At 45.0% G+C, this 26,954-nt stretch overlaps 1 protein-coding gene across 1 annotated transcript in view; it reads left to right on the top strand.

The window, feature by feature from the left end:
* igf1ra (insulin-like growth factor 1a receptor) overlaps window positions 1–26,954 on the top strand; it is a 138,397-nt gene that overhangs the window by 12,312 nt on the left and 99,131 nt on the right. The window contains exon 2 of the mRNA XM_066684280.1: window positions 11,480–12,040. Within this exon, the coding sequence (XP_066540377.1) occupies window positions 11,480–12,040 (561 nt within the window). The remainder of the gene's footprint in view (window positions 1–11,479; window positions 12,041–26,954) is intronic.

Raw genomic sequence — 26,954 nt, 5'->3', positions numbered from 1 at the left:
CCAGTCACAGTCCTTACGCTCTGTGTCAGCGCTTCATGTAGTTAAATTTCTGAAGAGGCTACGACATAGGGTTCGCAACGATATGTTGCCTATGGTGTAGGTCGACACAGAACTATAAATTGGGCTTAACGCTGCCTTGGCCTACCTGTAATAACAGTGAACATGTCTGCCAAATGACATAAATATAAATGAAAAGGTCAAATTCGCTGACACAGACCATGTGTGACCACGGCTTTATACATCCCTGCTTAACTAGCTAGTTCATGTGTGAAAGAGGCATATGCATTCACGCTTAACATCTATGACTATCTTAGGCTTAGCAATTAGGTTTTCATTTCCCTGAAAAAAACAATACATTTCACCATTTCTCAAAAAAAAAATAATAATAATTTATGGCTTTCATCAGAAAATCACTTTCCACTGAGATATTTCTTCAGATTTGGGAGCAGGTAAAACCCCCTTGGGGCTGAGTCAGGGCTGTAGGGTGGAGGACTATTGTCCTGGAGTCTGCACTCACACAGAATGATGCTCAATTTCCTCAACACACTAGTGTCACTCAGTAGCAACTACAACAAGCCTGATGATCAAAATGAGCTTTCTTTATATCCCCTCAGAAAGTATCTCCTCCTACAATCATAAAATTACCTGCAGGATTAATAAATTAAAAAATACCAGGAACATATTGAATGCACCACAGAAAAGCATGAATCAGAAAGGGAATGGGATGCTCTGGAGCAGCTGCACATAAGCGTACTGGCACCATGCTCAATGCTAAGTGTAGGCTCCAGGGGTATAAGGCCCCAGGCATTGGGCTGTACAGCTATGGGGTTCTCAACATTCAGGACATTTGGGATGAGTTGGGCTGTCTTTATGGGCAGGTACCTTGTAGAGGATATTTTATGATGGCAGATTGTGGTGTACGCTGATAAAGGTATAGAGGGCTTAACTGTTTTAGCCTTGTGTGTTATCAACAGTCACATGTCCAAGGTAAGAGCGGTGTGTAACACTCACAAGCGACGGTCAAACATGTTGTTATTCCCTGACTCCTGCCGCAGCAGAGCTAGTGTAAGCAAGGGGGATGGGTGGAGGGGGTGTTGTGTTACTACCCGGCTCTGACACATGAGCTTGTGCTTTTGAAGCAAGGGCCACTGAAGGAAGTGTAGCACCAGAGCACTGGTCAGATGACTTCCAGCATGTGGGGGATTAAGCACAGTAGAGGTGGCAGGTGCGAGCGCTTTGGAGTGGCAGCCAGGGCCATGGTCACGCTCTCCTCCATGTGTGAGGGGCTTTCGCTCAATCCCATCATCCCCTCAGGAGCACTCTGGCTCCAAATATTTGGCGTAATTGGAACAAATGGGCACTAAACATCACAGTTTCTGTTATTCCACAGAAAGCGTGTCTGAAATGTGTGCGGCATCCTCAAATAGCAGGTGGGGGGTGGGGGGCGAGACAAATGCCGCACAAGGCCAACTGCCGTTCCAACCTGGTTCTGCATCACATTAATCCTCAGAACCAGGAAGAAAGGCTTCGGCGCTCTAACAGCCCTCCTGTAGTTAACGCCAAAAAGGCCGGAAAATGACACAATTATGCCCTCTTCCGAGAATGGTCACTTACTCATAAACGCTTCCAGTAACCTCTGATAAACTCTGCAAGATTTGGATCTGTGTCAGAAGAGCTGACATTGGGGTTAAGTTTTTGAATTTGTAGATATTCACATGTTATGAAATTGGGACAGATTCATTAAAGAGGACATAGGAAAATAAAAATAGCTTTTTGAGTGCATCAGCCAACTCTACCAACTCACACGCTGTGAAATAGTTCAACCTAAAGACATTGGATGAAACTTGTCGTTCTGATCATGTCCCGTGTTTTATGTCGATAGCCAGCACTTTAGAGTGTCCCGCCCTTCACCCGAGTGTCTCCAATCACAGCGCTTGTGAAAACTCGGAGCAAAGCAAACAGAGCCATTATCATATATACTCAATACTCGATGCTTAAGTGAATCTTCCTCAATCACACAGTGCCACCAGCATCGGGACGATGTGTGCTTTCTTTGAGGCACTTCCTCTGAGCTCAACCCACCATTCGTTTTCATAGTGTCTTAACAGCTTAATGCTCCAGAGGGGAATGCAAACTGTCCTGATCTGTCACATCAGCTGAAAGTTACCTAGCACCATGAACAGAGAGACTGGGGTGATATTATACCCACCCGGAGAATCAGATCAAACTCTTGGCCTTGAATGGCTTCTGCATCCCTTGGGATGAAACATGCAATCCATCAATGATAAGGTCTAGGCCTAGACTCCTGTGAGCTCCTGCTTTTTTTTGGAAATATGAATGGAAATGTTCTTGATTCGAATAATTAGTGTGACATAGTGTTAATGTTTTTAAAGTGAGAACAGGATACATTTATTCGCTCAATTCTTGTATGTCAAATTCGTAAAGGAACACTGCATCATTTAGTGGTTGATAACTAACATTAATTCATTCATTCATTCAATCAGTGTCTGCAACCGCTTATCCAGTTCAGGGTCGCAGTGTGTCTGGAGCCTACCAGGAATCACAGCGCAGGGCAGGAACACACCCTGGAGGTGGCGCCAACCTTCACAGGGCGACTGATAAATAACAATCAATCCTAAAATAATAAAAATAAAAACAAATCCCAATCCTAATCTGCAGTACATTAGCTCAATAAAAGTGGGAGTCAGACACTGTGGGGAGATGATGTTCAGCATGATGTCTGTCTGAATTCACCAGCTTTATTGAAGACCTGGGTGTGATTTGAGATGGTTATTAGTGAGGGTTATTTCCATAAGACGTCTGCTGTGTGTTTAGAGAATATAAACGAATTCTTATTATCAGTATTACACATTAATATCACGCATTAATTATGATTCTCCTTGTTATTACTGTTGTTATTCCACAAAGCATAGTCTTTTTGGTCTAAGGGCTTGTTCTAATTTTTTTTATCAGCAGTTTCAACAAGAGTTAATGTGTCCATACTTTTGACTATCACTATCAGTATTTGTAAACTTTTAAAGAATGGTTGAACTTTCAGAAGAGTCAGATTTGCTCAGGTGCACTAAGCCCTTATCTTAGAGAGAGGAGACCCTGGTGGAGATGTTTGCCCCACCCCTGCAGAGGTGCTGGGATTCCTCCGCAAGGCCAGGTTATCAAATGTAAACAGTGGATGTTGGGTTCCCGACATGTGTGTTTGTGCAGTGGTGTGAATGCCGTGCTGAGAGGAAGAGGCGCCTGGGTTTCTGTTTGCTCTCTCAGAGCTTTGTGGACTCTAGGCGCCTGATCTGAAGGTTGAGGGCCCGTTCCTACGCCACTCTCAGCTTCTCGGTGCCATGGTCGCATTTCCTGCTGCTTGACGTTGTTAATGAGTGAAGTGAAGGTGTATGAAAGGGTGGGAGCTCTCACCCCATCTCAGCGTGTCTTTTAAAGGCTTGTCTCTGAGATTAAGATGTAAACAAGAGAAGAATATGCATCTGTGTCTGCTCTGTTTGGTGAAATTAGCCACAGTTTGTGTGGAAGTGGCTTGCATCAGCTTGTGTTGTCCATGACCCAATCTCATTTGAATTTCACTTGACCGCGAGAAAAGCCAGTTGTAAACACACTCAGGATGCACTGCGCTTGAACCTCGTTCGAATCACCCAGACCATATTTGGAGGTGGTCAGAGACAGATCTCTACTACAATCAGCAGCGTGTGATTGAATGAAATGTATATTCTATAGCTGTCTATATATATATTTGCACATTGAAGGTCACTCCAGTCTGTGTCGAACACCTGTAAGCTGCAGTTAAAAAAGAAGTGGTGGTTGGCATAATATATGTCCAGGAGGAAGCATGTGTTGTTAACCCTCATTTAGGTTGGTCCCAGGTTGGTAACATCACGTGACAACCCTGGCTTGTAAATTTGTAGACTACTGTAGACAATTGGGAAATACTCTGGAAAAAGAACTGGGAATAACGACTCCACTACTAATTGTAATCCGGTATTTAAAGACCAAAAATATTTATAATAATAATACTCTATTTATATAGCACTTTTCAGCTCAGTGCTTTACAGTACATAGAAAAAAAGAAAAATTGGCCTTACAAAATGTGCAAGATCACAAAAGAGTGTTAATGGCGCTAATTAAAATGACAATATAAAAGCGATAATAAGGTAATAATAATACGATATCCCCATGAATATAAGGGAAAGACAAAGATAAGGACATTTACCAGTGGAATAGAGATAATAAAATAAGGGTAAGAATAAACATAGAACCACTTACCTAAGACAACGTCTAAAATAATATCCGTACAGTAAAATAACTGTAGAAAAACCGCTATAGCACTATGTAAAGAAATGTGTTTTTAGCTGTTTTTAAAATCAGTGACTGAGGAAGCCTGGTGAATATTTATCGTAAAAATATTCCAGATCTGTGGAGCATAAAAACAGAACACTGCCTACATTTCATTCGTGGAATAAGGAGAAGGCAGCAGTAGATGATCTTACAACACCATTTAGATCAGTATTTGTCAGAAACTCAGAAATGTAGAATGGTGCTGTATTATAAACTAATAGGAACCACAGTGTGCATGTTTTTCATCACTCTTCAGTGCTCAAGTTATATTTACTGTGGCTACAAGTTCCTGAAATCCCAGCATAGTGGCATTTCCCACAAAAGCTCTGGGTCAGTTCCCAAAAATACTGAAGGTCAAGAGGGGCAGAGGGCTTCTTTCCCATTCACTGGTTGTTATAACAAAGATATGGGTGTCCTATTTGTCTCAGTAGGGGCTTTGTGAGCGGTCTCGGCAATAGTCGCTGCACACTGGAAGCTCAAAACCTGAAGCCGCTGAAAGCAATCCCTCTAGGATGGGCCAGGGGAAGGGGGTTGAGATGCCTTTCTCACAGGGCATGTCTGGGACCGTGTTTACGGAAGAGCTGGATCTTCATAAGTGGAATGGGAGCTGAGGGCCTCGGCCAGATTCATTGTGGAGGTCAACTGGTGGGCACATGTTTGTGTCAGCTGGTTCCTGGCAACGTATGTCGTGCTGTTTCACCAGAAGGGAGAAGTTTCGGAACTGCACTAATATTAGATCAGCACAGTTTCTGTTACTGTCATAAAAATACCTGATAATAATTTGAGGTTTTTTTTAATCACAGCTTGAAAGTTGTGCTAATATTTGATGGCAGTTGAGGAAATGTAAGGAAATGACTACAAATTTCAGAAATAAAATCATATTCGATATTAATTAAGATTAGTTTTTTATCTCTGTTATTTTTCATTGTGGCATTACTATGACAAGCTCTGGTTATCATTAAAATTGTATCGATATTAAACATACGACACTGCCCCTTCACGTGTAGTGTAGATTTCAGACTCATGATTTTGCACAAGGGCGGCGATACATTTGGCTTTGGGATGGAAAGTCTGTTTTTTCAGCTCCTAGTCCTTCTTCCGGTGCAAAGCCTGGACGCTTTCACCTTGTATTTGTAACCCCCACCCAACCCCCTACACCAACTTAAGATACTTTATGTCATCCTTTTTTTCTGGGACTGTGTTCTCTTTTTTGGGGTCATGGAAGACCATCCTATTCTGCACTACGAGAATATAATTTATAAAGAAGCCATGGCTGAATGTTTACTCTGTGAAACTGCAGTGTGTCTCAAACAAGCAGATTCAAACAGACAGGGTTAATAACATGAACCTAAGGAACCAATCAACATGCGAGGACATGGCTTTTAATCTGCAGGTGAGCAGTGTTGGAGTGGGTGGAGATGGAGGTGGGACTATTTACATATTTGTTGATCGGCTCATACTGAAGCAAAGTAAAGGCTTAGAGCTGAATCTAAGACACATATTGAGCTTTTCCACTGCATGCAACCCACACGACTCGACTTGCTTTTCCACTGGCCAAATCTGGTCCTGGTAAGTTTTCAGTTCCAGCTCGCTCCGGGTTCCAATCGTGCCGAGTAGGTACTAAATGGTGACGTGTAAACCATGATTGGCCAGAGCCATGTCAATCATCACTAAATGCAGAGCTCTTTTAAATCCAGCACAAACCGCCGCTTATAAAATCTCTAAAGTTACAGCAGCTTTCATATTTACTTTTATTGGACTCACAACGGCAGCTTGTAACTTTCCCAAGAGGTGTTTTGAAGAGGTTTAAACAGTCCTAGGGCCATTTGCAGACGAAAATTTTCAGTGAAAGTTGAACGTGAAACAAGTAAAACTGATCTGTGAAAACTGGGGGCAGAGCTGTGTTCAGTCCAAACAACTAAAACAACTCGCCAATACATGAGTAAACAGCACCTAACTTTACTGCTGCCTTTGTTGCAGTTTTCAAAGCCAGTGATTCCTGTTAGAGGCGGGGTTTTGTGACGTCACCGGCTCCATTTTGCAGGGGAGCCCTGTCAGTGGAAAAGCGTCGAGCTTAAAGCGTGCAGAGCCGTGTGGAGTCGAGTCGTGTAGAGACGGACCCATGCGGTGGAAAAGCACCATATTAAGGCGTTAGAAGGATTATTTAAACAAATAACTTCTAATTTAAAGTCTAACTCTGAACAGAGATGCATTTTAAAGGTGTTTAATCAATGACTGGAAGTGTGTTTTTTTACAGACAACAGTGGATTATAAGCCAAGAAGTGCTGATATTGAAATCTGGTGTTAAATGAGGGAATATTCTGAATGTCAGTAGTACTCAGGTAATTGTTTCGGGGCCATACAGTATTTGGTATTTCAGTACCCAGCCCTAGTCACGGCTGCGGCTGCGTTGTGCGTTGTGTGCTGTGGTAATGTGTAGATTAAAGAAGTGCAAATGCAAATTGGTTACAAAATGGCTACATTCTCTGAGCTATTTCACTCAGTGCTGTATTGTCTCTCTCTTTTGTTCTATACTGTAAGGCTGGGCAGACTCTTCTTCCTCTGTCTGCGTCTCTTCTTTCACTGGCGCTCACTCTCACGCCAGACTGTCTGAATTTATTAATGGATCCAACAGGAACTGAGGAGCAGAGTTTCTCTTTACCAACAAACAAATTAGTCTTTGTGTTTCAGCCGCTCCAAACCCTCCACCTCCCTCGTTCCCTCTCTCTCTCTCTCTCTCTCTCTCTCTCTCTCTCTCTCTCTCTGGTTGCGGGAAGAGAGAGAGAAAATGAGAGGGAGCAAAAGAGAAAAAAGAAAGAAAAAAAAATATTCAGGGATGAAACAAAGGAGACATGCAGCTCCATGGCTGCTGAGCGCGGCCCTGGGGCATTCGCGACGATAGGAGAAAGCAAATACTATTTTCTCGTGGAGCAATCATTTCCGTTCTAAATTTGGATGCCTCTACTACACTGACAGGAGCGGATAAAGGCCATTCATCTTAATAAACAATGCGCTATTTTGGGCGCGCTGGGTGAATGAGGAACTTCAAATTGGATTCGCAGTCTTGGCAGCGTGGTGTTTCAGCGGTTCGGCCGCCTGTCAGGAGAGAAGCAGGCAAAGGAAGAAGGGTTTTCCTCGTGAGGAGGGAACAACACCTGAGCGTAGATTTGAACCCGTACATGCTGTATGTAAATCACACCAGGGTCCGCTCTCGGAGACAACAGGCCCACTGTTCTAGTGCAGGGTCCGCAGGGCAGCCGCTGCTGCGTGTGTCTAACGAGGAGCCGGCTGGGAGAGGGAGTGTTGGCATGGCCAGGAGATGGCAGCTGAAAACACTTGCGTTTGTCTCATAGCTCAGGGCCCGCGACGCTGACTCTCTGAGAGAGGGTGACCTAAGCCGCTTTAAGAACCTAAAAGGTTTAGCCAAAGGAGCTCATATGTCAAGGCATTTCTTCTAGTGACCGCCACAGACTTGCTCTTAGGAGACATGTGTCTTTTAAATTTGTTTTTGTTGGCTAAGGTTTGATGTGCAATAGGCCTTCACGTTATTTAAAGGGCCTGTATCAAGGAAAATTGTTCTCCATTTATGATACACAGTTTGTACTTGGAAACCAAATTGCAAAATTAGCCTGTTTTGAATTGACTTTTTGTGAAGTCTTGTTTTTGTGATGTCATAAAAATCAATGCAGCCTGTTTTTAAGTTATAAACTGAACAATCACTGGATTAGGAACACCGGCCTTGTATCTACACTCATTGTCCAGTTTTTCAGCTCCACTCTCTTCACCCAGTTTTCACCCAGTTCTTCAATGGTCAGGACCCCCACAGAGCAGGTGTAATTTGGGTGGTGGGTCATCCTGTGTCCACTCCCCATCCACTCTGTGAGACACTTCTCCCTCGTTGGTCCACCTTGTAGATGTAAAGTCAGAGACAGTAGCTCATCTGTCGCTGCACAGTGTGTGTCGGCCGTCCTCTAGTCCTTCATCAGTGACACAGGACGCTGTCGGCTGGAAGTTTTTAGTCAGTGAACTGTTCTCAGTCCAGCGTTGACTTTTAGGGGTTTAAAAGCTCCAGCAGCACTGCTGTGTCTGATCCAGTTGTACCAGGGCAACACATACTAACACGCCACCACCAGGTCAGTGTCACTGCAGCGCTGAGATAGATCCACCACCCACATCATATCTGCTCTGTGGGGGGTTCTGAATTTTAAAGAGCACTGTTTAATAAACAGTGTTTATAATTTGTTTAATCAGAGGACGATGTGAGTCTTGGTCCCTCCCAAGGTTTCATCCTCCAGCGTCTGTAAAGCTGCTTTGCGACACCAGGTTGTAAAAACGAAATCCTTCAAATAAATTTGAGAAACAGGGTGATAACAAACTACGCAGAGCAAAAGATGGGCTATGTCTGTAATTACATAACCCCAAAGTATGGTCAGTGGAGCTGATAAAATGGACAGTGAGTGTTTTAATGTTATGGCTGGTCAGTCTAATGAGGGTTTTAGCCCTAGCTGCTCTTCAGCTGAGGTACAATTCAGAGCCTGTGAGAATAGAGTTTATATGCATACCAGTCTTAAAGAGACAGTAACCAATACAGCCTTGTGGAAAGTGGTGATGTCAGAATGAATTATGTCGGGGTTATGGTGCATGCAGCCTTGCAGGAGTTTTAAGTGCACTAAATGGAGTAAAAGAGTAATGTAGGATATGGGCCCTTTTAAATGCTCTTGCTCTCGAGTGTTGGATTTATGTTGCAGTATGTTACAGCGGTTATTTGTTAAGATGCTGCCTATACTAACCCTGTATTTATCACAGTTCCAGCAGGAGTTTATGATGCACGGTGTTATGGCCCCTGTGTTTGATCCCTGTGCCTAATGTGAGCTGTGAGAGCTTTTTAGAAACACACAGATTTCAGTGTCCAGCAGGACGGCCAGATCTGTTAGTAGGCATCGCCTCTGCTCAGAGGATGAAATAAATTAGCTGCTGGGAGACCATTCCCACTGACAGCTGCAATTAAAAGAAGAGATGATTCTCCTAAATAAAACATGAATGTTTCATTTGCTTTGTGTGTGTGTGTGTGTGTGTGAGAGCGAGAGAGATAGAGACAGACAATCAGTCAGACAGACAGACTGACTGACAGACACTCTCACTCTGAACCCTGCGGTTTTGCATACGACTTGTTTTCTGTGTGGACTGTAGACACGGATGGCCTTTTTGAACACGGGTCATGTGGGGTGACATTTTTCAGAAGCTTTCTGGATCGTTTATCCCACTGAACTATACAGAGAATGTGTGCCACTGCCCATGCAACATGTCCCTTTGTGTAAAGTAGGAACAAATCGTGGCATAAATCTGGATCTCACAGCGTTCATAAGCTGTTGAAAGTTGCACGCATTTTAAGGCACTGTACTGTTTATCATAACCCTCTGTGTGCTCCGGACTCATTTGGCTGAACTCTAATAGTCCTCCTGCGCTGGCTTTGTGCTCGGCTCGGTTTGTTTTTGAGCTTTCTGCAGATTTTTATTGCAGTTCTTTTCAATTAACCCCTTTGAACCCTTGGCTCATTTCCCAGTTAATGATCTTAAAGGGAAATTCCACTGATTCTTCACATTTTCCTTGTAACTCTTTCACTGAGACGTAAACAAGGTCGTTTAGAGTGGTTTAGTGTGGAAGGGTACGCTGTGGAGAAACAGACCAGCTCCGATTTCTTTCCGCTAGATCCAGTGGTTAAAAAGTCCACAGCACTAACCTTTTTTATACGCAGTGTTAATGGAGGCGGCATGGTGGTGCAGCAGGTAGTGTCGCAGTCACACAACTTCAGGGACCTGGAGGTTGTGGGTTCGATTCCAGGCTCCGGGTAACTGTCTTTGAGGAGTGTGGTGTGTTCTCCCTGTGTCTGCGTGGGTTTCCTCCGGGTGACTGTCTGTGAGGAGTGTGGTGTGTTCTCCCTGTGTCTGCGTGGGTTTCCTCCGGGTGACTGTGTGTGAGGAGTTGGTGTGTTCTCCCTGTGTCTGCGTGGGTTTCCTCCGGGTGCTCCGGTTTCCTCCCACAGTCCAAAAACACACGTTGGTAGGTGGATTGGTGACTCAAAAGTGTCCGTAGGTGTGACTGTACGAGTGAATGTGTGTCTGTGTTGCCCTGTGTAGGACTGGTGCCCCCTCCAGGGTGTATTCCCACCTTGCGCCCAATGATTCCAGGTAGGCTCTGGACCCACCGCGACCCTGAACTGGATAAGGGTTACAGATGATGAATGAATTATTAATAATGGTGAAGTAATGATGAGCAAATAAATAAGTAAATCTGTTTTGCCTAAAAAAAGATATATCCCAACATCCATTGAAAATGAATTCCACAAATCGAAAGCTCTCAGTTAACTCTATAAAACATAAGCCCAGAATTGAGGACTGTGCATTAGAAATGTCCCTCGGCTCTTTTCCTCTTAGATTTGAGGCTTAAGTTATCTGTCTAAACAGAGAAGTCCTGCTTTGAGGTATACCCCCCTGGGCTCTTTGAGGGTTGAGATAGAGGTGGTTACCAATTGCATATTCGTAGACCCCAGTATTGAAAGAAGGCAGTGTGTAGAGTTATATCTAAGCCACTTTTAAGGCATTATTTCTATTAAATTTGGAGAAAAATTTGGAGGGCTTTAAGATCAATACCTTATCAGAAGTCTAATCAGAAGTTATATCTGTAACCTTTATATTAACCTATAAAAAAGCTTTTAGGTAGCTTTTAAAGTCATTAATGCATCTGGGAATTGGTCCCTATCACCGCAAAGGAGCCAATGGCACAATTATATCTGTTTATTAGACCACTTTGATTGACTTATTATGCTGATTAATGACTAAATGGTCGAGAAATTTAGAAAAACATTTGGTATTCCGCTTACGTACTGATAAGAACAGCAGTTGTTCAACACTTATTCACTAATTGCAATGAAAGATAAAGTTATGTAGTTCTAAGATGAAGGATTTGAAAGCAGTCTCTAAGCGTTTAAGGGGTTAAAAGGTGTTTGAAATATAACCAAGATGTTTGTATGTGTTGTTGACATCTCTGCAGCTGAATCACATTTACCACATTTGTGATGCTTTATGTCAGATTCCTAACGCATTCTCTCTTATTTTCCCAGTCTGTGGTCCTCACATCGACATTCGCAATGACATCAGTGAGTTCAAGAAGCTGGAGAACTGCACGGTGGTGGAGGGCTACCTGCAGATCCTCCTGATCGGAGACAAGAACCACAACCCGTACCAGGAGTTCCGAACCCTCAGCTTCCCCAAGCTCAGGATGGTCACCGACTACTTGCTGCTGTTCCGCGTGGCCGGCCTGGAGAGCCTCAGCGTCCTTTTCCCCAACCTCACGGTCATCCGAGGACGCATCCTCTTCTACAACTACGCCCTGGTGATCTTCGAGATGACCAGCTTGAAGGACATCGGCCTGTACAACTTGAGGAACATCACTCGAGGGGCGATCAGGATCGAAAAGAATCCGGAGCTGTGCTACCTGGACTCTGTGGACTGGTCGCTCATAATGGATGCAGAGTTTAATAACTACATCGCTGGGAACAAGCAGTCCAAAGAGTGTGGAGATGTGTGCCCGGGCATTATGGAGGACAATCCCGAGTGTCCCAGGACCAGCTTTAACGACATTTATAGCTACCGCTGCTGGACTTCCAACCACTGCCAGAAAGGTAAGGATGATGGGATTTGAGTTATGATTGTCTTGTTGTTGTTTTGGTTGAAGTCCTGGAAAAAAATGACATTCCTTGGTTACTCTGCTTCAGTAACTTGGAAGTTCTAAGTTATTAATAAACACACCATGAGCCCTGCTCATAAGACAAAGGTGTTTTTCCATAGTCTGTGTCATCTTCCAGTTTGTTATCTCACTGTCGATTTTAGCAGTTCCACTGACCATACAGGTGCACTCTAGTTCAACAATTACAGACTGTATTCTATCATCGGTTCCTCCCAACAGGCAGTGACACTGACGTGGTGGTGGTGTGCTAGTGTGTATTATGCTGAGTGGATCAGACACAGCAATGCTGCTGGAGTTTAAGTCAGAAGATCTGTCCCAGAACTGGCACTGACTCCGTAGACAGCTATTTAAGTAGGCAGCGTTCTAATGGACGTCTGTCCTCATGAGGCAGATTATTGAGCGATTGAATCAATGCTTGTTCCCGCCCACTGCATGCAACTGGTGTTTACTTGCCTCAGCTGCTAGCGCCACCTCAGTATTTCAGCGCGGTGGATTCCAATCTTCTCGTTTTTATTTTTTAAGAATTTTTGCTCTGGGAGAAGAGTGAAATAGACAGGAGCTGTGTTGCATCACTGGATTGCCTTCATGGCTGAGGAACGGTTTGATGGTGCCTAAAATTACAAAGGCCAGGTTAAGGTATCTCAATAGGCAGCATAATGAAGTATCTAAGAACCCAAGACAGCCTACCTGTCCTGAGTACGCACACTATGACGTAATATGCACTCTTTGTAGACTGCTCACTAGGATTTGGGACAGATCCAGAGACAGTAGCTCTAGTCCTTCATCAGTGAACACAGGATGCTTGATATTTTTGTTTGGTGGACTATTCACAGTCCAGCATTGACACTGAGGGCTTTAAAAACTCCAGCAGCACTGCTATGTCTGATCCACAACACACACTGTCAATGCACCACTGAGAATGATCCATCAGCCGAAGTAATACCTGGCCTTTTTGTGGGGTGCTGGAAGCACGCAGAGCTATGGATTGGTCACAGATCATTTTTAAAAAGTCGACACCCTGAATTAAGGTCAGAATGACATAGATATTCCCACACTTACTAATACTGAAGTTCCTGTAAGTACTGATGTGGAGTTAGAGGTCTGGCTCAGTGGCAAGTCTTGTCAGGTAAATATTTGACTAGTCTTATCTGTGTTGTGTTGAGAGACTTATGACTGGAACTCTCTTGCTGTTAATTAAAAGCTATAACATCAGCAGAGGATGGTGGCGGCTTCGGCTTGTTTCCCATCCATGAAAGGAAAACAGAGAGCCGTGGTGGCACGCTGTTAGAAAGTGTTTGCAGAAAGCAAAGAGTGGAAAATAATGACTTTTCTGAACTGGATGAAGATGTGGATTGTTTCTTTGTGAACAGGCAGCTGTTTGAGCCTGCTCTCTGACAGTAGGCTACTAGAAATTCAGACACAGATATTACCACTTAGATCTGTCTTTGCGGAAAGCTTTAACACTTGAGAATCTGTATTAAGCAAAGCCGCGTTTGAGTGCAGGCAGATCCGTTACAAAGCTGCATGTAGGAGGTCTACCAGCAGACGCATGCAGCACGCTGTATTTTTCCACTGGGTGTCAACACGCCTTCAACATACGTGCCTTTATCTAAGAGGGGATTGGTTTGCGGAAATGGATGCCAGCATGTCCCTCACATCTGGCTGAGGGTTGCCTCAGAAGGCCTGGGAAAGAGCAGACTCTGCTTTGCATTGTCTGCGCCCTCTTCCTCTCTCAAGCACACAAGAATGGTGGGAAAAGTGCAGTGGACAAGAAAGGGCTCTTTCCTAGCCTTGACCTTCAGGCGACCAGCGTGTCGTTCAGGTTTGTTCTGGGGCTGGACAATTTGGGCCTTGCCCCTCCTCCCCATTTTTCTCTACAGCGAGAAAACAAACACAGGAAATCGAGCCTTCCACAGATACACGTCGCGTGTTGTGAACAGAAGCCGAGGCCTGTTTATTGTTGGTGAGAGCCGATGCTGATGATGCCTGGCCGCTGTCGCTGGAGCTCTCCATGACCCCGGAGAGGTTGAAACAGTGCGATGAATGTAGCCCTTTCTTTGCAGTGACCCTCCTGTGTGCTGATGCCGGCTGTTCCGGGCAGCCCCTCCTAGGACGTGTCGGCACCTGCTCCCCTGCACACCTGTTCAGTATGGTAATGTTGTGTCTGAATGGTGTGTCTTTGGGGGCTGAGTGAGTCATCTATATCCAAGGCTCGCTCAGCACAACAGAAAAACAAAGGGAAAGGCTGGTCGTCACAGCAGAAAAGGACCCGCTGAAGGTCCTGTTAACTCGCTAGTGTTTTCAAAAGGAATTACTGGAACACGCAGCCAGCAACCACCTGTCCAGGGGTGTTTTTCTGCCTCTGCTTTTCCACGGAGTAACAAAAGAGATGCAAAATTTGCGTTGGGAGATGGCAACACAGCTGTTTTTCTTAGGCTTTAGGCTCCGTTGGCATCTCCCTGCTTTCACCAAGAACGATTGTTGCTGCAAAAACGTGGGCTGCAGCTTACAATGATTTTCATAGTTAGTGAAAATTGTTGTTAATGACAAATATACTTCAAAAAACATCAGAAATGTACGCATTTTCTCCCTGCGCAGTGTGGTGTGTAACAGTTCTGTTATTAATCCACACCCAAAACTATCCTCGAGTATCCATGTTCATTTCCCACCACATAACAGAACCCTGAAAGTGGTTGTGTATCTGGAGACTGTGTTTTACGGGAACGGACAAAGACGAGCCTGTGGAAACTGTTAGTTTCAGTTTCTTTATTACTTCACAACACTGTTCAGCTGGCCTTTGGAACCTCCTTTGAAGTCAACACTGAGAAATCACTTGTTGTGTTATACTGGACCCCAAATCTGACTGGATCTGACCCCTTTGACTGTAGATTCCCAGAAATAGTTACAATAGTTACAATAGCCTTATCCAGTTCAGGGTCGCAGTGGGTCCAGAGCCTACCTGGAATCATTGGGTGCAAGGTGGGAATACACCCTGGAGGGGGCGCCAGTCCTTCACAGGGCAACACAGACACACACACACACATTCACTCACACCTACGGACACTTTTGAGTCGCCAATCCACCTACCAACGTGTGTTTTTGGACTGTGGGAGGAAACCAGAGCACCCGGAGGAAACCCACGCAGACACAGAGAGAACACACCACACTCCTCAAAGACAGTCACCCGGAGGAAACCCACGCAGACACAGAGAGAACACACCACACTCCTCACAGACAGTCACCCGGAGGAAACCCACGCAGACACAGGGAGAACACACCACACTCCTCACAGACAGTCACCCGGAGGAAACCCACGCAGACAAAGGGAGAACACACCACACTCCTCACACACAGTCACCCGGAGGAAACCCACGTAGACACAGGGAGAACACACCATACACCTCACAGACAGTCACCCGGAGCAAACCCACGCAGACACAGGGAGAACACACCACACTCCTCACAGACAGTCACCCAGAGCGGTCCCTGAAGCTGTGTGACTGCAACACCTACCTGCTGCGCCACCGTGCTCCCACGATGAACAATATAATTGTAATATTCTGATATATAAAATTAATACCAAAGAATAATAAGAAATTACACCCCTTTAAGCGCTATGAACTTTTAGCAATAGTTTGGGTATTAAACAAATTCTTTTTAAACAAACCCATCTAATGGCCCCAGAACTGACCAGAACAGAGATGTAATGTAAACAAACACAGCAGTAAACACAGTGGGTGATACTGAGGTCGGCAAAAACCATTATGGTAATGTCCATGGATTGCCTGATAAATCAATAATGTCATTTTTGCGAAAGGCCTAGGGATGGGTATTAAGACTCAGATACAGTACCTTTGTTTCAATACTGACTATAGCAGGATAGGTTTGGAAACGCTGTGTTGAAATTAGATTGGATATTTCAGCACTCAGTAGCAGTGAAGTACTTTGCTCAGCTGCATAAAAGTGAACTTGTTGTTGTTGACATTCATGTTTTCAACTTCTAGAAAGTCTAGACAGCTTTTAGCAAGGGAAAGAAAGCGGAGTTAGGGGACGGCATCCAATCTGGCCTTTCCCAGACATGTTTACCTGGTTCCTAGACCAAAGCACAGCCGAACTCAAACAAGCAGATGAAAAGCGAACCTTGAGGGTTTCAGTGCTAAAGATAAGGGCTAATGGGAGCAGGAGCAGTGGAGCTGAGATAGGGGAAGGCTGCAGCGTTTGTGTTACAAGGTTCGCAGTAGGAGGAGGAGGAGGCTGGTGAGTGACGAAGGCCTCGGTGTGGCCCTGCCGTCGTCCTGCCGTCTCTCCGTGGCTCTCGGTCCAGCCTCTCTGGCGCTCTTTGAAGGGCAGATCCACCCCCGCTTCTTCTCTCTCTCTCTCTTTCTCTCTCTCTCTCGCTCTTGCTCTGTCTCTCTCACTGCTCCCCCCTCCTCCCACCTCCTCCACATAATTGCCTTGTTTTTCTCGAGCGCAGATGTTTCTTCAAGGGCACGCAGTGGTTTTGTAGTCAATCTGGAGCAGGGTTCTCTCTGACAGTGGCGCTCTCTAATTACGCCACTGAGAGATGCTGTTCGCTACTGCTCACTCGGCTCACTGAGCGTCTGTGTGTTCCTGTGTGTGTCCACGACTCAAACTGGACGTGGGATGTCTACTCCAGAGCTGTTGTGTTGCTGTTTTTTTTTTCTCCTTTCTGAAGTGTTATTACATTGGACAAAAACATTCCTCAACTTGTTGTAGCATGCGCTTCCTCCTATTGGCTTACTACTAAAGGGTCCGTCTGTGTGTGTGAGTGTGTGTGCGTGTGTGTGTGTGTGTGTGTGTGTGTGTGTGTGCTCATGTAATCACAAATCAAACACACCTCTTTATGGGAGACTTTGATTGAGTGGCGCTCATTGTCTGTGGCCCGCCTGGACTCCGCTTTGTTTGCATATGAAATGATCAAAGCGTCTTGACATGCGCTACCATCTAATAAAGCACTCGCACACACAACTCACTGCTGAAGTCACGTCTCCTGTGCTCTGACCCCAGTCATCAGGACATGAGAATCCGTCTTTGATGAGGGTTACCAGACCACGTAGCCAACCATATCAACGCTTTCACATGGAACCGTTCTCCTTTTCCCCCTTTAACCCTCAAAGACCTGCAGTTCTTTTCTTCTGAAAATGAGTCATTGGGATCACTTTGTATTATCACAAGTGTACGTTTATAATGCATTATAATATAATACATTGTGCATAATTACTGTTGGAATGAAAAGAAAAGCAGTGACAGCAACACTGTTGTTGTTGTATTTTGTTGAAGTGTTTATCGTAATTTCAAAAGTAAAGTAAGTAATAGAATGACTCAAAACTACTCTGAAATCAGGCTTGTTGCGCTGATGATACTTCAATTCCAATAAAATGAATCCACATAATTCTTATAATTTTATTTATTAATTATTATTTATTAAATTTAATAATTTTAACAGGTAGGTGTCGCAATCACACAGCTCCAGGGACCTGGAGGTTGTGGGTTCGAGTCCCGCTCCAGGTGACTGTCTGTGAGGAGTGTGGTGTGTTCTCCCTGTGTCTGCGTGGGTTTCCTCCGGGTGACTGTCTGTGAGGAGTGTGGTGTGTTCTCTCTGTGTCTGTGTGTGTTTCCTCCGGGTGACTGTCTGTGAGTAGAGTGGTGTGTTCTTCCTGTGTCCGTGTGGGTTTCCTCCAGGTGACTGTCTGTGAGGAGTGTGGTGTGTTCTCCCTGTGTCCGTGTGGGTTTCCTCCAGGTGACTGTCTGTGAGGAGTGTGGTGTGTTCTCTCTTTGTCCGTGTGGGTTTACTCCGGGTGCTCCGGTTAACAACTCCTCTGTTGAGTCCTGAAGCCGCGTTACTGAAAACTGTTTTCTGAGCTAGTTCCACTCGGTAAGGATGGGTATTATTGGCTTGAAAACAGGCAACATGCGCCACACAACATCATTCACATCTTCAAAATCACAACTCGAGCCTTGCTTCCCTCTCCATCTTACAGTTCATTTCTTCACAATCATCTGACAGTCACTGACAGCAAACTCGTGTTTTAGTAAATTAGCCACAATGGCAGGCAACAGAGAAATGCACAGAGCTGTAAACATCATATGGTGCAAACGTTACCGTCAACAATATCTGAGCTGAAGTATTTAGTTCCGTGTTCAATAAAATGAGCAGTTGATCTGAGGTGGAATCATAGTGAATGTACTTTGTTATTATTTGTATGTATTTGTGGATGTATGGAAATGAAGCTAACACTAAGTAATCGCGTTCATGATTGGCTATCAGGATAGTCGTGCGCAGCCCAACACCGTACAAATCAACCCCTTAGATAAAGTAAGTTATATCTCAAGTTTACGAGCAGTCTTTAAGTAAATGCTGACAATATCCACAGTTTGCCCAGAAAAGCCTGTCATGACATACTTCCCGTGGTGACCATATCACCAAGCTCCAAATGCAGAGCAGTGTTTGAGGAAAAAAACTGCAGGACCACACAGTGGCGAGGACCATAACAAAGTCAGCACTCCTCTTTTATGTATATTTGGGCTTAGATTAAGTCATGAAGTTTCCACACTCATTTAATCTTCACGGTTCCTGGTAAACCATGCTCTGGCCAGGTTCTCGGAACAAGGAAATTAGGGATAAACTTAACAAACCCGCCCTACAGCCATCGTCCACTTTGATCTACGGGACACACTTGTTTTCCTGTCTCTTTTTTGTAGTTTTAAAGCACTGGGGCTCATGAAACAGCCCTGTTTTTTTGGATGTCTCACTTTGTTAGAGGGAGGGCTCTGTTCAAAGTCCTCAACTGAACCCCTGATGGTCTTGGTGGGTGGGATTGTTGTACGCTCCTGTGCTTGTGTGTGTGTGTTTAGGATATCTCTAGGCCTGTGTAAAGAGGGGGGCTGAGGGGGAAAATGTCACAGAAATGTCAAGAATAGAAACACAACACAAGGCTCCTGAGAGTGGGAAAAGTCCCACATCACTTTTACCAGCTTTTATCCACCCTAAAACCTTATTACTGTCTCATTTAAGCATTCATTCAATTATTCATTCATTCATTCTGTCACCGCTTATATATATATATGCCTGTGCTAGCATTTCTCCTGCAGTGTTGCTATCAGTGTGTGAAGAGTGGGAGAAGAGGGTTGCGTTGACAATACAATGGGCAGCACTTTGAACACATTTTATAAGTGGTCAGAAACTTGTAAATAACTCATGAAAGACTAAAGATACGTTAAAACCAAGCACAGCATTGTTTTTCTTGTGAAATTCCCAATTAGTTTGATGTGTCACATGACCCCCTTCCCATTGAAAAAACAAAAGTTGGATCCAAAATGGCCGACTTCAAAATGGCCACCATGGTCACCACCCATCTTGAAAAGTCCCCCCCTCCCCTTCCATATACTAATGTGCCACAAACAGGAAGTTAATATCACCAACCATTCCTATTTTATTAAGGTGTATCCATATAAATGGCCCACCCTGTAGATTATTTTATTTACTTGTGTTCTTCACATATATTTTTTGGGGGCCACTTTTTTTTCTGTCATCCCATAATATCAGGGGAGTTTTTTTTGAGTGTGTGTTTTTCACGGCCCCGTCTTGACACGTTTATTCCAGCTCCTCCTCCATTTCCCGCACTCCTGTTTAAAATGAAGCTTCTCTTATCGGCCGCTGTTAACAGCCCCAGCCATTAGATTAGCTTTCCACAATGTCCACATCCCTGGCTCCAGTGCCTGCTATTCCCTTCAGCGACTTGGCCAGCTGCTTGCTTGGCCATGGCCTTGTGCTGTGCGCTGTGTGTGTGTGTGTGTGTGTGTGTGTGTGTGTGGTGTCTCGTGACTGTGTCTGCTCTGTGGCCTGCTTTCAGTTGGGCTCTGGGGTTGTTGTGTTCCAGACAAGAGCACCGTCCAGCCACCCCCGACTAAGGAAAGGGGGAGTGGGGAAGGAAGGGGGGGAGTGTTTGGATGATAAGGTCCAGCCCGAGGCCTCACAGGGAGCTGCATGACCTCACACAGCACCACCACACACACACAAACTTCTCAGAGCTTATCCCAGCGCAAGTCCATCTTCCCTTCCAAAACGGACAGTGGATGTTCGGCTCTGACCCGCATAGTTGCCGTTTCTCGCATTCTTAGGCGGTGCCACATAACACAAACAGGGAATTTGGAAAACTGTCCAGAATACCACTAAATCTCCCACAGCTCCAGTGTAGAACTGGGATGGTTATCATTAGGAATTTACAGTTCCCACTACAGTTGATATTGCTTATAAACTACTAACAATATTTAATTCATTCCATCATTCATTGTCTGTAAACGCTTATCCAGCTCAGGGTCGTGGTGGGTCCGGAGCCTATCCGGCATCACTAAACGGGAACACACCCCGGAGTGGGCGCCAGTCCTTCACAGGGTGACACACACTCACACATTCACTTACACCTACGGACACTTTTGAGTCGCCAATTCACCTATCAACGTGTGTTTTTGGACCATGGGAGGAAACCGGAGCACCCGGAGGAAACCCACGCAGACACAGGGAGAACACACCACACTCCTCACAGGCAGTCACCCGGAGGAATCCCATGCAGACACAGGGAGAACACACCACACTCCTCACAGACAGTCACCCAGAGGAAACCCATGCAGACACAGGGAGAACACACCACACTCCTCACAGACAGTCACCCAGAAGAAACCCACGCAGACACAGAGAGAACACACCACACTCCTCACAGACAGTCACCTGGAGGAAACCCATGCTGACACAGGGAGAACACACCACACTCCTCACAGACAGTCACCCAGAGGAAACCCATGCAGACACAGGGAGAACACACCACACTCCTCACAGACAGTCACCCAGAAGAAACCCACGCAGACACAGAGAGAACACACCACACTCCTCACAGGCAGTCACCCGGAGGAATCCCATGCGGACACAGGGAGAACACACCACACTCCTCACAGACAGTCACCCAGAGGAAACCCATGCAGACACAGGGAGAACACACCACACTCCTCACAGACAGTCACCCAGAAGAAACCCACGCAGACACAGAGAGAACACACCACACTCCTCACAGACAGTCACCTGGAGGAAACCCATGCTGACACAGGGAGAACACACCACACTCCTCACAGACAGTCACCCAGAGGAAACCCATGCTGACACAGGGAGAACACACCAAACTCCTCACAGACAGTCACCCGGAGCAGGACTCGAACCCACAACCTCCAGGACCCTGGAGCTGTGTGACTGCGACCTGCTGCACCACCGTGCCGCCCATTTTTGTTTTTTTAAAGTTTATTTTTTGTAATTCAAGCTCAGTGCCCCTATGAAGGACTGACACACAGTGAGTTTTGCTTTGGACTGATGTAATTTTAGCACGAGTGTTTCGTCAGATCGGCCTGAGCTGCTGATGGTTTGTGGGAGATTCCCAGCGTCGGGGTCGAGGTTACTCGGACCAGTCCTGAGGCCTACAAGGTCAAATGAGTCCACTGAGGAGAACCAGACTGCAACGTCCAGCCTGACTCTGTGGGTATCTCTCTCAGTCTGTTTCCTCTCATAATCTGTCTACAGCTTCTGTGCCAAAAGATAGAGCTGATAGACTGACGGCCGTTTTTACTGATAGAGAAGTTTATGGAAGGGGCAGCTAACAGTATTTCAGCTCTCAAAAGACTGGTCCAGGAAGCTAACGGGCTAAAATCGGATAATAACGTACCACCAGTATTAGCCACATCCTGGAGAACACTATATCAGAAGCTGATTCTGTTTTTTGGCAGTTGTATTGATCAGCTGTTTAATGTAATTTAGGCTGAGTTTAATGTAGTTTAGATAAACGTTTTTTTTGGCCACACATTCGTTAACGTTTCCACTGGAGTGGTGGCCTGAGGGGCCAGTGTGAATTTTCATATATTTCTACCTCTGGTTTTTACCCTTAGTCTCTAGAGGTGACCTGCGGCGTCCTCTGGTTCAGTGTGATGGTGGAAGCAGATGCATAAAAAAATGTGTGTGTGTGTGTACGTGCGCATGTGTGTGTGCATGTATGTGTGTGTGTGTGGGTTTGAGAGAGAAAGAGAGAGGAGGCGTTTTATTAGAAATTCCAGCAGCTTTAGTCACTACCGTAGTGAGAGCATGAATGAGAGAAATGCGGAGCCTATAGAGGAGCTATCACCGTGTTTGTGTGTGTGTGTGTGTGTGTGTGTGAGAGAGAGAGAGAGAGAGAGAGAGAGTGAGAGACAGGAACACACAGCCTCTGCCAGCTCCTTTGTCAGGAGAATGCTGGTAGTGTCTGTGTGTGTCCTCTTCGATGATGTTTTTGTTCTGTGTGTTTGTGTGTGTGTGCGAGCACACACTTGCTTAAGGTAGTGTGTTTTTCTTAAAGCACCGTAATCCCAGTCCATGCCCAGACATGTGTGGGTGGTTTTACGTTTCCACTGTGTTTTTGGGAGCTCTATGTAAAGACAGCGGAACAGACAACAGGCCTGCTTCCAGCTCCAGAGCTGTCCTGGGGGGTGCGTTACGCTAGCACTGACTCAATACCTCCATCTAACGAGGCAGAGAGCCAGAGAGAGAGAGAGGAAGCGAGGAAACTGTTGGACAAGGTTTCTCAGTCTCCTTCCAGACTCCTGTTTGATGATTTGTCCAACCAGTAGCTCCTGAGCTCTTCTCTCTAGTTTTGTTTTACGAATTATATCCAGATGAAACGGAGCAAAGGAGCTTGTCTCATCGCATTAACTCTGCACTAAGCAGCTCGCTCCAGTCCAGCTGCTGTGGTCCTTCAGACAGTAAGGAGGAGGCAGGAGAAGAGGCTGGTCAGCAGCGTTTATTTCTGCTCAGTTGGGTTTATTGGCTTGCGTTGCCTTTCGTGAGTCGAGGAGGATATCATCAGTGAGAGGGCAGCTCTGAGCCGCTCCGAAACACAGCGGACTGAGGTGCGGGACCATTAGGACGCCGTAAATGGCCTCGGTGTAGTTCCTGGACACTAATAAGTGTTAGCTGGAGGGTTAACGTCTTAGTTATTCCTCTGATTGAGTGGCAGATCAGTTTGTGCGGTGGACATTTTCTCCTGGTGCTTTTTATTTGTAACGTTCTGTGTCTTTTTCCATAGTTCACAGTGTTTTGCATTAAAGGACGCTACGTGTTTACTGCAGTTGATGGTTGGGCAGTCCTTGATACAGGTTCTGGACGTTTCTGATGCGGGGGTCTTGAGGGGGTTTGAACACATGAATCCGCATCGTGTTATTTATTTCCTGGGGGATTCTTGTGAGACTCTTCAGCTGGAGCTAAGAATGTGAAAATATCACACTGTGACCAGACGAGTCAAACATAAAACAGATCAATATAACCCTGTTAAAATAAAGCATGAAATCAATATATGAGCGGGTAGTGGACCACAGCTGACCTGAGTCTGTAAACAGTCGAGTAAAACCTCAAATCGTTTAAATACAGCACAGTAACTCAGCGTCCATTATAACAACCTGACGTGTGTTGAAATCAAGGTTGGCCTTATTGTTTTAAGGCTGTGACGCTGATGTGTGTGTGTGTGTGTGTGTGTGTGTGTGTGCGTGGCTGCATGCTGCTGCTGGCTAAAGCTGCACGGAAGCAGTGATTCATTCTTCGCTCCCTACACTCATTCATAAAAATCTGGGAAAATACTACAACTTCCTGTTCAAGTGCTCCAGCCCAGAGTGTCTGTCTGCTGTTTCTCTCTCTCTCTCTCTCTCTCTCTCTCTACCTCTCTACCTCTCTCTCTAGCTCTCTCTCACACTCTCTCACTCTCCCCCTCTCTCTTTAGTACTCTCACTCTCTAACTGTCTCTCACTCTCGCTCTCTCTCACTCTCGCTCTCTCTCACTCTTTCTCTAGCTCTCTCTTTAGCTCTCTCTCACTCTCTCTCTAGTTTTCTAGCTCTCTCTCTTTAGCTCTCTCACTCTCTCTAGCTCTCTCTCACTCTCTCTCTCTCTAGTTCTCTAGCTCTCTCTCTCTTTAGCTCTCTCTCACTCTCTCACTCTCTAGTTCTCTAGCTCTCTCTCTCACTCTCTCTCTTACTGTCTCTCACTCTCTCTCTCTTACTGTCTCTCACTCTTTTTTTGAGTGATGAATTACAGTGTTGCTGGTGAATTACATTTCTTCTAATATTATATAAAATATAGTTATTTACCCCAGTGTTGTGTGTTTTTTGGCCACTTGTAGATAATTACTGCATAATGGAAGCAGTCTCGTGTTTTCACATGAGGAGGAAAATTAAATTCAAATTTATTAATACAGTGCCATTTAACACAGTACGCTCCATTTTAAAGGAAAACAAATTCGTATTTTTCCCATAAAATTAAAGCTTCAGGATCATTGTGATGATTCACTGACCTGTAACAGGGAGAAAAGAGACTCAGTCATTACTACTCCAGGCTCAGCACTGCAGAAACGCCACTGTGTAACTTTTGGAGGACAGTAGGAAAGCGTCATCATGATCGTAACTGCATGTTCACTGTGAACACACCGTTATGCCGTCCTTTCCTTGTCAAAGCTGAAATGGTCAATTTTGTCGATGTCCGATTAAAAACACGTTTCTCCAAAACGCTAACTTTTCAGGAACAGGAAAAGACTGTATTTCTCTGAGGGTAACAGTAAAAATAAGCCACAAATAACTTGATTTACATCCATTTCAGCTCAGAAATGTAAAAATATCTTTATTGGGACCCATGTCTAAACGCTTCATGTGTAAAATGGACTTGCGTGTGCTGTAGGCAGCTGATATTGAAAAACACATTTCTTTTAGTGGATTTCTAGCCACAGCCACAGTGTATTCTCCTACAACACTGCCGCTATGAATCCATGTCTTAGCAAAAGCAGACTCTATCATTACTAAACTAGATACAGATCAGCTGATTTAGTCCTTATTGTGATTAATTATAGCCACGCTGCTCTAATATTTCACGTGAGAAAACGTAAACAGTCGTTAACTTTAACACAGACACTCAGACAGTCCCGGGAGAACAGGGGAGGCGGGAGACACCTTTGATTGACAGGTCTAGCAGCCCATGGAGAAACTTGTTAAAGATTATTTTAGCTTTTCATTGGTCCTTTTGATATTAGCCACTACGAACAGACAGAGATTAATGCTCACATTAAACACGTGTAAAAAAGTGAAAACCGCTAAACACCGTTTATCGATTTGTTTACGTTCAGAAGCTCCATATTTTTGTTGTCTACAGCAAACAGTAAGTAAGCATTACCCACCTGTGGAGCAGGAATAGAGAAATATCCTCATCTCAGGTGATGCTTCGTAACGTGTGGAGATCTGTTCTTCGTCTAAACAGTGGGTGTGAGGAGCTGAATGAGGTCAGGTTTGTTATGGTGATGTTTATCAGGTGTGTGTTTCGTGACTCTCTCCAGCCGGGGTTTACATGACCTCCAGGGCTCAGAGGAGGAAGTGACTTTTTAGCACCAGTGCTTAAAGTGTGTGTTTTGTTAAAGGCTGGGGAAAGGCAGAGTCTTGTTGCAGGCCTTGCCCTCAGTCGCTCGATTTGCCCTCAGCCATTTTTTTTTTTTTTTGGTTTTTATGAGCGTTTCTTCGTTTCTTCTCGGAATGGAGTGAGTGGGAACTTCTTAAAAATGTTTTTTATTGGTTAGAATAACATGGCTGCTGGTGGCACATCCCGAGAACTAAAGGAAAGCCATATGTGTGGGAGAGAGAGAGAGAGACGTGTGTGTGTGTGTGTGTGTTTCTTTTTTAAGGCAAAAGAGAAGCCACATGTTAGTGTTTGTGAGTGTATGTTCTTTCCTTTTTTCATTTTTATTCCCGGAAGAGAAGCCATATGCCTTTGTACTGTATATGACTTTAAGTGTGTGTGTGTGTGTGTGTGTGTGTGCGTGTAGGTCCCTGTCTTTAGAAGAGAGAGGAGATAGCCGAAGCTGTTGGCGAGGTTACAGTGCTCTGCTTGTACATGCTGCGAGGATGAAAGAGTCTCATAAAATTACAAAGGGAACCTTATGGACTCAGTCGGCTAATTGAACTCTCGCTGCACACACTCCACTTTAACTCCTGACAAGACGGAGCTGAGCTGAACACACACTTTTAATGCAGCCTTTAAAATACGCTCCCAGCTACAGAGCTCTGCTCCCACACATTTTACCACTTACAACATCCGCCCGTGTGTGTGTGTGTGTGTGTGTGTGTGTGTGTGTGTGTGTGTGTGAACGTACGATGAACCTAAAAAGTCGAGCCGTTCTCACACACTCTCACACGTTGGTTAAAACAAAGTCTAAAAACATCTTCATTGTGTTAAAGCGAATGGTCTATTTTAAATTTCAACTCTCTCTCTCTCTCTCTCTTACTCTATCTCTCACTCTCTCTCATTTCTCCCCTCCTCTCTTCCTTCATCTCCCTTGCTTTCTTCCTTTTACTTGATCTTTCTTCAGCCGCCTGTTGCTTTTCCTGTAGCTCCTCTGTTTGTCATCTTCATGACACTCATTCATTTTTTACCCTCTCTCTGTCTCTCACTCTTTTTCTTCTCCTTCATTTCTATATTTCTCTCTTTACCCCCTCAGTACTCTCTCACTTTCTATCTCTCTGTCCTTGTCTTACACTTTCATTCTATCATTTCATGCTTTTTCTCCCCCCCCTGTGTGTCAGTGTCTCTCTCTCTTTCTTTCTCTCTCTGTGTGTCTGTCTGTCTCTTTCTGTCTTTCACTCTCTCTCTTTCCCTCTCTCCTTCTCTCCCTCTCTCTCTCCCACTCTCCCATTCTTTCTCTCCCTCTCTCCCTCTCTCTGTCTCTCTCTCCCTCTCTCTTTCCCTCTCTCTCTCTCTCCCTCTCCCTCTCTCTCTCTCTCTCTCTCCCTA

Source organism: Hoplias malabaricus, chromosome 11, assembly GCF_029633855.1.
Source record: "Hoplias malabaricus isolate fHopMal1 chromosome 11, fHopMal1.hap1, whole genome shotgun sequence".
Taxonomy (NCBI): domain Eukaryota; kingdom Metazoa; phylum Chordata; class Actinopteri; order Characiformes; family Erythrinidae; genus Hoplias; species Hoplias malabaricus.
Note: the sequence above shows the minus strand (reverse complement) of the source record. Positions and strands in the feature narration are given on the sequence as shown.